The following is a 12,663-nucleotide window of genomic DNA, read 5'->3' on the forward strand; positions in this document are numbered from 1 at the left end:
TACAAGACGACTCGAAGCATGTTCGTCTACACAAGATAATTTCCTATCGCTCGCGGACTGAATGTAAATCAATGCAGTTTTAGCAGGTACCATCTGAAGACGAGATTAGTTCATAGATACGGTGGCTGCCGCAGAAAATAAGTATTTTTGTTTGTATTTTGAGCATACAGTCTCGAATTTAAAAATTTGTCCAGTATGAACGAGACTGTTTTAAAAAATCTCTGTTAAAAGTTAATTAACACAAGTAGTTCAGTAATAATAATGACTTACAAGGCAGTAGATCATTGTAAAAATGAAATGTCAGTAAACTGTTTTATTGACACTTCATTTCTACAATGTTTTCATCGGAATTTCATTTTCAAAGTGTTTTAATTGACATTCTATTTTTGTATTTTTTCTGTTGATCTTTAAATAAAATAAGCTTGGTATATAGTTGTCTCGCAACGTCACCTTTCTGCTCAAAAGATATAGATTTACATAAGTGATATATTCTGCAGATAAAATAATGATTTATGTTCAGATCTGCATTATACAGTCCGCTTTTTCCCAAATTCACTTGCTATAAAATGTGATCACTGTTTATAAATAAGTAACTTCTCAGTAATTGCAGTGAAGTGGTCTTGGGTGAGATAATTTCACGAACTTTCCTAAGTGGCTGTATGCCTTATCATAATAAAAATATAGAATCAGAACCAGTTTCCTTATTTCCTGAGAATATTGTGATACTGTGCCACTAGCTTGCCGCTCCAAAACCACCTTTGACAGAACCGTCACATTTTCACTATTAGCGTATCAGGAACTGAAATATATAGTACTTTTTTTCAAATCAGCAACTTAGGTTTCTAACTGCGTTATTGCTGCTTTGTGTCGCACGTTAAGTTTTTTTTATATGCTTCTTCAGTAGCGCATTATCTGCTTGTACTATGTCATGTTGTGCTTTCAGTTTCTTTTGGAGCTGAAGGACCGTAAGTGTGATTACCATCAATAGTTGTACTGAACACCAATAGAATGCAATTCCATCATATGATTATGGTGATAGGAGGGTAAGTCAAATGAAAACCTTAAATATTTTTTAAATTATTATTTATTGTGCAGAAGTGGTACAAAGCTGTATCACTTTTCAACATAATCTCCCCCACGCTCAATGCAAGTCCTCCAGCGCTTACAAAGTGCATAAATTCCTGTAGAAAAAAAATTCTTTTGGCAGTCCGCGCAACCACTCATGCACTGCGTGGCGTACCTCTTCATCAAAACGGAACTTCTTTCCTCCCATTGCGTCTTTGAATGGTCCAAACATACGGATATCACTTGAGGCAAGGTCTGGTGGTTATGGTGGATGAGGAAGACACTCAAAATGCAGGTCTGTGATTGTTGCAACTGTTGTACGGGCAGTGTGGGACCTTGCATTGTCATGTTGCAAAAGGACACCTGCTGACAGCAATCCACGTCGCTCTGATTTGATTGCAGGCCGCAGATGATTTTTTAGGAGATCTGTGTATGATGCACTGGTGATAGTGCTCTCTCTAGGCATGTTATGCTCCAAAACGACACCTTTTGCGTCCCAAAAGAGAGGCAGCGTAACGTTCCCTGCTGATGGTTCTGTTCGAAACTTCTTTGGTTTTGGTGATAAGGAATGGCGCCTTTCCTTGCTCGCTCTCTTCGTTTCCGGTTGGTGGATGTGAACCCAGGTTTCGTCCCCAATAACGATTCTCGCAAGGAAGTCATCACCTTCTCTTTCAAAGCGCCAAAGAAGTTCTTCACAAGCATCAACACGTCGTTCTCTCATTTCAGGAGTCAGTTGCCGTGGCACCCATCTTGCAGACACTTTGTGAAACTGGAGCACATCATGCACAATGTGGTGTGCTGACCCATGACTAGTCTGTAAACATGCTCCAATGTCATTCAGTGTCACTCGGTCGTTTTCCTTCACTATGGCTTCAACTGCTGCAATATTCTGTGGAGTCACAACTCGTTGTGCCTGACCTGGACGAGGAGCATCTTCCAGTAAAGTCACACCATTTGCGAACTTCCTACTCCATTCGTAGACTTGCTGCTGTGACGAACATGCATCACTGTACTGAACTTTCATTCGTCGATGAATTTCAATAAGTTTCACACATTCACAACGGAAAAACCGAGTAACAAAACGCTGTTCTTCCCTGGTGCAAGTCGTAAGTGGGGCGGTCATCTTTATACTGATGCTACGAGGGTATGTGTACATCTGCGCTATGCTGCCACCTACAGGCCATTCTGCATGCTGTTTGTAGCATGCTCACCAAGTTACAGGATAACGGCGCGAAATTTCGATTTGTTATTGCAAATTTAAGGTTTTTATTTTACCCTCGTAATTTCACTGCATATAAAAATAAAAGTGATCAGGATACATCGGTATTTCCAGAATTAATCAAAACCGGGAACTGAGGAGCCTGATTTGAACTCGGTGAGCTCCTGTTAATGTTTTGACCACCGTGGAAATGGTGGCCGAGTCAACCTCGTTTGTCGCAAGGAGCGCTGCAACTCGTGTGTTAGCCACTCTATGAAATTTTTACTCGCTGCGTCCCGCAAACGAAAGCCCTGTTAACTGGAGCGCACTCCCGTAGGCAAGCCCTATCAGCAAGGCGATACTCAACGCCATATACACTGTTGCGCGTGCATCACTTTTGGCCGCCATTTAGTAATACAGGCTTTATTTTCATACGGTGCTTTCAACGCTTGTAGTGAAACACGGACACTCTGCTGTGTGGACAGCCCGGCACTGGTGCGCGAGCAGCCGTCTCGCGATGAGATCGCAGCGCGACGCCTGGCGTCGGAGTCTGCGGCGCAGGTGGCGGCGGGCGGCGCTGACGCCGGCGTCGGCGTCGGCATTGGCTCGCTGGCGGGGCGCTCGGCGGCCGTGGCGTCGACGGCGTCGCCCGTGTTCTCGGGGGCGGGGCAGGTGGCGCCGCTGTCGAGCGCCGACCAGCAGCAGCAGCTGTACCAGCTGGGCGTGCCCATCGTCAACATCGACCCCCAGCACCCCTACGTGCCGCCGCATCGCCTGCTGCACCTCGACTTCAAGGGCGCCCCGCCCAAGGTAAGCCGAAACACATCATAACCGGTAGCGGCTCCCGTCCACCGTCACCTATTTTTTCGAAAAATACACTCTAAGACAAAAAAAGGACACATCACAAAGGAGTTATCCGAATGGGACGAAAATAGATAAATTATTTCAATTTCATGAAACCTGGATGATTCATTCAAAAGAAAGAGCTTCACAAATTGAGCGAGTCGATAACGCGCTGACCCACCTCTGACCCTTATTGAAGCAGTTATGCGGTTTGGCATTGTTGATATAGTTTAAGATGTCCTCCTGAGGGATATAGTGCCAAATTCTGCCAAACTGGCGTGTGAAATCGTCAAAATCCCGAGCTGGTTGGAGGACCCACCCCATAACCCTACAAACATTCTCAACTGGGGCGAGATCTGGCGACCTTGCTGGCTGAGGTAGGTATCCATTTTCCTTGATGGCTATTTTTAAGGAAAATGGATACTCCGTGAAGTAGATTCGTCGAGCTATGGATTTTGCACCATCTCCGAAGGTGCATGAAGAGGAACATAGATCGGTGGCCTTTCCTCCTTATGCTGGAGGCTTATCGTTTAAGATTGGACGAATTTTAAGGAATTTTAACATTAAGAGTGTGTTCCGTCCACCTTCTAAGATTAGAGCACTGCTCGGCTCTGTGAAAGATGATTTGGGGCTTAGGAAACCCGGTGTGTACAAAATTCCGTGTCAATGTGGGAAAGCTTGCACTGGCCGTCCGATTCGCACAGTGCATGACAGATGTGTGGAAAATCGCTGTCATACGAGGCTACAACTGCCGGAAAAATCGGCAGTAGCAGAACACTACTTAAATGAGGGACACAGTATGAAATTTGATGAAACTGTGGTAGTTGCCAACATTTCAGGTTTTTGGAACAGTGTCTATAAAGAGGCGATTGAAATTAGGTTGTCGGATAATTTAATCAACAGAGACAATGGGTTTCCTCTTAGCAAGACGTGGAATCCTGTATTATCTCGCATCAAAATTGAACGTTCTTCGGTGCGGCCCTGAGTGTGTTATATCGTTGCCAGCAGTGTTCCACTAAGGACGGCGTCACCTCCCTGTCTTGGAGGGCAGCATCCGTGATGGGCGGCGCATGCGCCGTGTACTGAACGGTGGCGTATGTAGGACGGCGATTTGCAGCCTGGCGTCAGTTCTGAGCGGGACTCATCAGCAGAAGCTGCATTTTCCTCAAGATGGCGAACAGTTGGATCGCCGAAATATCGAATCAAGTTGATTTTAGGATGTGGTAGCAAACCCGAAGAGACTTTCAAGATTTATTACGCCGGGAAAGCCTACGTAATCACATCTGCCAGCAATGATGTACGGTGGCTACATTCCTGCCAAGTCGTTCTACAGCAGAAGGAACATCCAGCTTCTTGTAGCCTTACTATACGACCTCATTGACACTGGCGTGTTTGTCTCGTTAAAGGCAGTCTCGACTGATATCACCTCATTCCGTCCAATCTCAAAGGTAACCAATGCTCGCGACCGTTATAGCGTGTATTTAAAGCGCACCTTATTTGCATCCTTGTAATGGTGCTACTAGCGCTATTTTTATGTGACTGGCAGGAAATCTGAATAGACATTATCTTTCAGATTTAGAAACATGGCTACCAACTTTCGTTTACGTCGCACAACTCCTTGCTGTTGCGATGTTTTTCCGTCAGTACACATTTCTTTTTATTTTAGCTAACGTTGTCAAGGTCTTGTGCTGCTCTTGCGCTGCACTTGTTACCACAGGCTTTCCCCGTGCGTGTGTGCAGGTGTCGTTCCTGAAGCTGCTGCTGCCGCTGGCGCGCCAGCTGGGCGCCACTGGCGTGCTGCTGGAGTGGGAGGACATGTTCCCGTGGGAGGGCGCCCTCCGGCCGCTGGCCGCGGCCAACTGCTACTCACCGCAGGAGGTGCAGGCGCTGCTGCGCGCCGCCGAGGCCTCGCAGCTGGAGGTGATACCGCTGGTGCAGACCTTCGGCCACGTCGAGTTCGCGCTCAAGCACCGCGAGTTCGAGGGCCTGCGCGAGGTGCCAGAGTCCGCACAGGCGCTCTGCCCCTCGCTCAACGCCTCGCTCGACTTCGTCGAGAAGCTCATCGACCAGGTCAGTACGCACCTCCTGTTGGAGCACTCTCCATCGCCATATTGAATTTTACTAGCGTCCTATTCACCGCTAAGGAATCCACCGTAGCTACCGTCGTGCATCTGTAGTTCTTCCTCCACGAAAGAACTTTACCCTTGTTCCTTCGCAGGTCGGGAAAGGGTCGTGTTTTTACGTGTGAACTCAACGTCAGTACCAGACGCCTAAGCATTAAGAGAAAAAGGGGCAGTACTATGGAACCATCCAAATGGAACGGAAATCGGTAGATACGATGTAGATGTGCAGGCAATCAAAGGACTGCAATTTTAGAAAAATTAGATGATTTATTCAAGAGAAAGAGCTTCACAGACTGAGAAAGTCTATAACACATTGGTCTATCTCTGGCCCTTATGCATGCAGTTATTCGACTTGGCGTTGCCGGCCGTTGATAGTGGCCGAGCGGTTCTAGGCGCTTCAGTCCAGAACAGCGCTGCTGCTGCGTTCGCAGGTTCGAATCCTGCCTCGGGCATGGATTTGTTTGATGTCCTTAGGTTAGTTAGGTTTAAGTAGTTCTAAGTCTAGGGGACTGATGACCTCAGATGTTATGTCCCTTAGTTCTCAGAGCCATTTGAGCCATTTGAGCTTGGCGTTAATTACGTTGTTGGATGTCATTCTGGGGCAAATTTTGGCCAGTTGGCGCGGTAGATCGTCAAAATTGCCACGTGGATGGAGCGCCCTTCACATTGTTGTTGTTGTGGTCTTCAGTCCTGAGACTGGTTTGATGCAGCTCCATGCTACTCTATCCTGTGGAAGCTTTTTCATCTCCCAGTACCTACTGCAACCTACATCCTTCTGAATCTGCTTAGTGTATTCATCTCTTGGTCTCCCTCTACGATTTTTACCCTCCACGCTGCCCTCCAATACTAAATTGGTGATCCCTTGATGCCTCAGAACATGTCCTACCAACCGATCCCTTCTTCTGGTCAAGTTGTGCCACAAACTTCTCTTCTCCCCAATCCTATTCAATACTTCCTCATTAGTTATGTGATGTACCCATCTAATCTTCAGCATTCTTCTGTAGCACCACATTTCGAAATCTTCTATTCTCTTCTTGTCCAAACTATTTATCGTCCATGTTTCACTTCCATACATGGCTACACTCCATACGAATACTTTCAGAAATGACTTCCTGACACTTAAATCAATACTGGTTGTTAACAAATTTCTCTTCTTCAGAAACGCCCTTCACATAATGAACAAAAAGTTCTCGATTGGGGTAGATCAGGAGACCTTGCTGACCAAGGTAGGGTTTGGCAAGCATGAAGACAAGCAGTAAAAACTCTCACCGCGGGCGGGCGTTATATTGCTAAATGTAAGCCTTGGATGGCGGACCATCAAGTACAACTTTGATTGTCATGCTATGAAATGAAGTTGCAACCCAGGCCATTACTCCTAATTGTCTGGCCGTATGACTTGCGAGAGCCCAGTTGGCACTCCACCGCTGCCATTTCCATCTATGCCCGTTATCGGCGTTCAGTTCCAAGCAGGACTCACCACTTAAGACAGTTATACTCCAGTCAATGACACTCCAGGCCGAATGTGCCCGATACCACTGCAAATGGGCTTGTTGGTGTACGGATGTCAATATCAGTGCGTGCAAGGGTCGCTGCGAGCTCAGCTCACTTTATTTGAGCCACCTATTAATGGTCCTTGTGGTCACTGAAACACCAGTTGTACGTCGGATCGATGATTGTGGCGAATCCGGAGCTATGAATGTCTCCTTGACCATTGAACGGTCCTCATTTCTGCCATCTCTTTATGTCTACCGCTTCCTACTTTGCATTCGGCCACAGTTCTCCAACTCGTGCCAGCATCGTCGAATAGTGGCATCGCTCCTATTGAAATGTTGAACGATTTGCCGATTACTCCAAGTGACTTCTTTGAGCCCAACTACAAGTCCTCTCTCAAATGTTGACATCTGCGATGCATAGTTGCTGTCCAACTGAGTATACAGAATTAAATTTGGGAAAACTTTATGCACTGGTATCGACGTATCCCCTGTTTACTACCCTTGGCAGGTGCGCAGTGAAATTGCGCTGTAGCGTCACACATTCGTTCATCGGCCTCCAAAATTTACAGTTTTTCTTTGAGACCTAAATAAGTATCAGTAATCAATATGTGAACAGTTCGCATAACTCTTTCGGTGCGCCGCTTTTTTTAAAGATACCCTTAATGAAACATACCTCCCTCAACCGCATTTTAACTTGTAGTGACTCAGTCTCTCGCGCATGTGCGGATGTTAATACGTGGTTGGAATTCTGACAGGACATACGACAAGAGGACGCATTACAAACGACACGATTCTCGAAACACAGCTTCACATATCAGACAGGGACGAGCATCAACATATTCAGGAAGAGACATTACCCAAAGCAACGTTAACGCTACACTGGCAGACAACAAACAGGTCACACACGTCATTACTTGGACAGTTGATCTCAACGTGACAAGAAGTGACCTCAACATAATAACTTCCACCTGAAACAAGGCAGCAAGATGGGACACGAAGCAAAACCAAAGCACTGCCTCTTTCACAGAGAAGATTGAAACAGGCCGCAATAACTTGTACAGGGCCGTGACTTGAACAATATTAGGGGAAGTATAGACTATGATATAATCTGAACAAGTTATACAGCATGCACGAAAACATACCAACAGCTTCCAACGTAAATCAGAAAACAACACCATGGATAGACGATCTCACAAGACTAAAAAGGGACATTAGAATGTAACTAAAATTATACCAGAAAGCCTGAACGTAAGATACTTTTTGCACATCGGCTGGCCGAGAACCTTCATACGGACGTTTTCTGACACCAAAAATCATCGCTAGAACCAGATGGTGACAACACATACAGAAAAGGTTATTTTGTGGGAACCATACAAGATAATAGCCGAAAAAAATTTAACCCCATTACTTGTTGGTACGCTCTGGCAGAATGACGGTATAGTTTCTGCTGAATAAAGTCCTCTCCGATGATGTCACTGACTCAGACATACAACGAACGCACGTGGAGAAGATCTATTTACTACGTACAACACAGCTACAGTCACCTGCCCATTTGCACATGAGGAAGTTGCGGTAGCTGTAACAGATCTAGAGAACAAAAAAGCACCGGGTCCAGACGGGGTCCATTCAGATATAACCAATAGAATAGCACTATAGATCACCTAATACTTAACAAAACTAATAAATGACGTCTTAAAGCCAGACGGGGTACTTGTAGTTTGAAAAACCTCTAATGTATTAATCATCTAAAAATTGGCGGACAGAAATCCTTCAGACCCAAAAAAATATTGACCGGTTTGCCCTTTAGTGTTTTAGAAGTCACGACAATTGGAGGTATTGCAGTCCCTGTATAACAGTCTCTTTGACTACTTCAGAGACAGAGTAGCAGATTGGCGGGTGGTCTGTCTGAAAGTAATTGAAAGAATTACCAAGAGTTCAGGGGTCGAGCTGTAGGATTATCTTATAGGACAAACTCTTGAACTCATACTGTATCTACTGGATGGGGATAATAGTACAGATGGGCTGTTCGCGTTTGCATATGACGTACTAGTGGTAGTACCTACAAACAACAGAGCTCGGCTAGAAGAGAAAACCAGTGGCACACTGAACAAAATCTCTCGATGGTACAGCGCAAACGAACTCTAATTTGCCGAGACAAAAACAACATACACATTACTGAAGTGTCAACTGGGAAGGAATTCTTCGGTAAAAATTGGGAACACAAACATAAAAAGAGCAATGTTACACGCTATATGAGAGTGTATGTACGTCGATCAGAGATTACATTTTCATGAACACTTAGTAATAACTACACACAGAGCAGCAAAAATACCGCATAAACTTGGAAAATTAAGCTCAGGGAAAAACAGATTACTTTTATCAGTTACTTGAACATACCACTGGCACTATTCGAATCAGTACTTTATTTTGCAGCCGGTATATGGGCACACCGATCAATTCTCGTCACAAACAGAACAGAAATTAGAAGTGGGCAAAGGAGTGTCCTGCTTAAACTGCCAAGAGTGTTCGGCACTACATCAGTAATAGCACTTTGAATGGTGCATGGAATATACCCGACTGTGTTACTGTCAGATGGTTCAAATGGCTCTGAGCACTATGGGACTTAACTTCTGAGGTCATCAGTCCCCTAGAACTTAGAACTACTTAAACCTAACTAACCTATGGACATCACACACATCCATGCCCGAGGCAGGATTCGAACCTGCGACCGCAGCGGTCGCGCGGTTCCAGACTGTAGCGCCTAGAACCGCTCGGCCACCCAGGCCGGCTTACTGTCAGATACCGGGTTGCAACATACTGATTAAATGTGGATGGAATAGACCAGCACAGACTGATAACCGGTGTATACATTAACAACAAGCGCCAGTTTAATCTCTGGCAAGTGGAGAGCTAGCAAGATCAGCGATAAGGGACACAAACTCTCTAAATTTTTCCCAACATCTTGGAGCGCTTGAGACTGAGACAAGTTACTCCTAACCGCCGCGTGGTGCACTTCTCAACTGGACTTTGACCTTTTCTCACGTATTTAGACAGAATGAGTTTAACCTAGGCACCTAATGGCGCCTGTAGGGAAATTAGATACCTCAGGATACACAACTCTATTCAACGAGAATTACAGAAACATCATAGGCACATCACATATATATAACATACCCAGGGAATTCCAGATATGCAGAGCTATTAGCTACGTTGATCAGTGGAAGCATCTAAACAAATTAGCTGACGAAATTTACAAAGCAACTTACAAACCATGAAAGGAGTGTACTGGAGCACAGTTGTATGCGGCACAAGAATACGATAAGAATATTAATAAATTAAAATGAAACTAGTATACTATAAACGATGAACGTCAGTGATGGACTTGATAATGTTGATCGCTGATTGTGCGCGACCGCAGAGCCAAAGATACTGTACTGCTTTATTGGCCGGCCGGAGTGGCCGTGCGGTTCTAGGCGCTACAGTCTGGAGCCGAGCGACCGCTACGGTCGCAGGTTCGAATCCTGCCTCGGGCATTGACGTGTGTGATGTCCTTAGGTTAGTCAGGTTTAATTAGTTCTAAGTTCTAGGCGACTGATGACCTCAGGAGTTAAGTCGCATAGTGCTCAGAGCCATTGCTTTATTGGAGTAAGAGAGCGCTTGGTGCACAGTTATAGGTAGCTGTCTGTGAGGGAAAGACGGTGGAGTAGGAAGTCTTTAGGGTGTGCTGTGTGAAGCCACCAAGAGTTAGATTCATGTAGGTATGTCAGTATTGTTGAACATGGAAGCAGAAGTCTTCGTGCAAGCAAGGTAAAGATGTTCAATAATTATGATTTCTGTTTTTGCCAGCGCGTTTGTATAGATGAGTTGGCTGATAATTTGTAATAGTTGACTAACCCCAGAATGTACTAAACGGTTTTGATAGAAATGCTTTTTGATAAAAATGCTTTTTGATAAAAATGCTTTTTGATAAAAATGCTTTTAAGATTTGTTAACAGAGCTATGTGTAATTTGATGATTTGCATTTATGTGGGATTAATGAAGTTAGATAATACTTGCTGTTTAAATCTCATTGTTTGTGAATCAGTTGTGAGTAATGTAACTTCAGCTGTCAGATGTTTTTGAAAAGACAAACTGAACTTGCAATATAATTTTGCTAAAAAAACTGAATGTTAATTCACCACAATCTGTACCGCCTCCTAGTGCAGGTCATATATTTTTCAAAGAAGTTGGATTTTCTTAGAGGTGAATTTCACGTGCATTTAAAGTATAATGGCCAGCATTGCACACTGCTGGGCCAGCGGTTAGCATATTTATACTTTTTTATGAGAGACCACAACATACGTATCCCACCGTTGCTGCTTTAGAGGTAAGACAATTTAATTTATTTGTTAAGTGCACAGGGACCAAAGTTATTAGTTTGAATAGGGCCTTAGGATTCAGTGCTTGAGGGGCTGAATGTATTTTGCAGTGACTGTATTTCTTTATTGGTATCGGGAGTTGCATTGCCCAGTCAATTCGTGTGAAGTTTTGCCAACAATAACACAGAGTAAGCACACCACTTGCACTTACAACTCGCAACACGACGATTCGAGTTCAGTATTCATTCCACAGATCAGACATTCATTCAACGTCGCCGTAATATTTCTCTTTCTTTTTATTAAGGAACGTTAAAACCATACAGACGCACGAGCCCATGTAAAGAGCAAGTCTGTATGCACAAAAAGTAGAGTATCCGATGGGTGGAAAAAGAGGAGGAAGACACTCAAGTATTAGCTATTGAATCCAGACACTTTGACAACATATACTGCGTACACCTACATTAGGCTAAATAGAGATCGGTCATTGTTACTGAAAGGTCACTGTAAGGCAGTAAGATACATTGCTCAAAAGAATTAGGGGAACATCAGGGATTTTCGACGTGAGCCATGCTCCATTGAGCAATAGTGGAGGACTGGGTATGTTATCAAATGATACATTTGTCTTTCACAATATAAGTACACAACAAAACATCATCGTTCATTTACCTAACAAGGACTGAAACGTCTGACAGGTGTCGGAACCCAAGTGGAAATCGTCATTCATCCCGTGGTCTCCGGTGATTTTCATTGGGCTTTGAGAGCTTCAGTAACATGTATGTCTTGCATGAGCGTTTATCACCACGCGACAACTACGTGCCATGCTCTGTCTAAGTCTACGAAGATCATCCTGTCGTATCCGTTCCCGTTTATCGGCGCACGAGAATACGTGTCATGCTCCAAATAAGTCTGCGGAGATCACCCTGTGTACCCGTTTCTGTTCTTCTATGAGAGCCTTTGAGAGCTTTTGGAGAGTCTGTGACGGAACGGGACGACCACGAACACGTCTGTCAAGCATATTCCGATGGGGTTTGGGTCGGGATTCACCGCTGGGCATTCCATCACTTCAGTATCCAGGCTTCGCAATACATCCTTGCTGACGCCCGCCACATGGGCTCAGGCAGTATAGTGAATGAGAAGGAACTAAGGACGACCATACTATGCAGCAGTCACCACATGTTAGACATAATGCCTGGCCGTAACACGACCACGGACAACGAAAAGATCCGCACAGCTTTCAACACTGATGTCTCCCCGCGTCATAACACTACCTTGGCCGGATCTGTCGACCCCCTGGACAACTTTTGGCAGGCTCATCACTGCCTCTTCACAGACGAATGCGGCCACCACCTTGCGTTAGATAAATCTGGTGTCGTCTATGAATAACACGTTTCGCCAGTGATGAAGTTTCCAGTTGACATTGGAACAGCAGAACTGAAGACAGGCTGCGAGATGTTGTCTTGTCAACCAGGGTACTCGAAGAGCACGTCCCCATGATAACGTCCTCTCTCGTAACCTGTTCCTTACAGTCCGATCGGACAAAACGGCTTCAGTGGCCCTTCTAATATCGTGTCGCTGTGCTATGA

At 44.9% G+C, this 12,663-nt stretch overlaps 1 protein-coding gene and 1 non-coding gene across 2 annotated transcripts in view; one reads left to right on the top strand and one right to left on the bottom strand.

Moving 5' to 3' along the window:
* Positions 1–2,887: 2,887 nt before the first annotated feature.
* LOC124795734 (hexosaminidase D-like) overlaps positions 2,888–12,663 on the top strand; it is a gene marked incomplete at its 5' end in the record, with an annotated part of 172,114 nt that continues 162,338 nt past the window's right edge. The window contains 2 exons of the mRNA XM_047259817.1: positions 2,888–3,073; positions 4,847–5,176. Of these exons, the coding sequence (XP_047115773.1) occupies positions 2,888–3,073; positions 4,847–5,176 (516 nt within the window). The remainder of the gene's footprint in view (positions 3,074–4,846; positions 5,177–12,663) is intronic.
* Trnas-gga lies at positions 9,424–9,507 on the bottom strand. Its single transcript is given in 2 exon segments — positions 9,424–9,458; positions 9,468–9,507. It is a non-coding gene; the product is annotated as a tRNA-Ser (tRNA).

The sequence above is a fragment of the Schistocerca piceifrons genome, chromosome 4 (genome assembly GCF_021461385.2).
Source record: "Schistocerca piceifrons isolate TAMUIC-IGC-003096 chromosome 4, iqSchPice1.1, whole genome shotgun sequence".
Classification (NCBI taxonomy): domain Eukaryota; kingdom Metazoa; phylum Arthropoda; class Insecta; order Orthoptera; family Acrididae; genus Schistocerca; species Schistocerca piceifrons.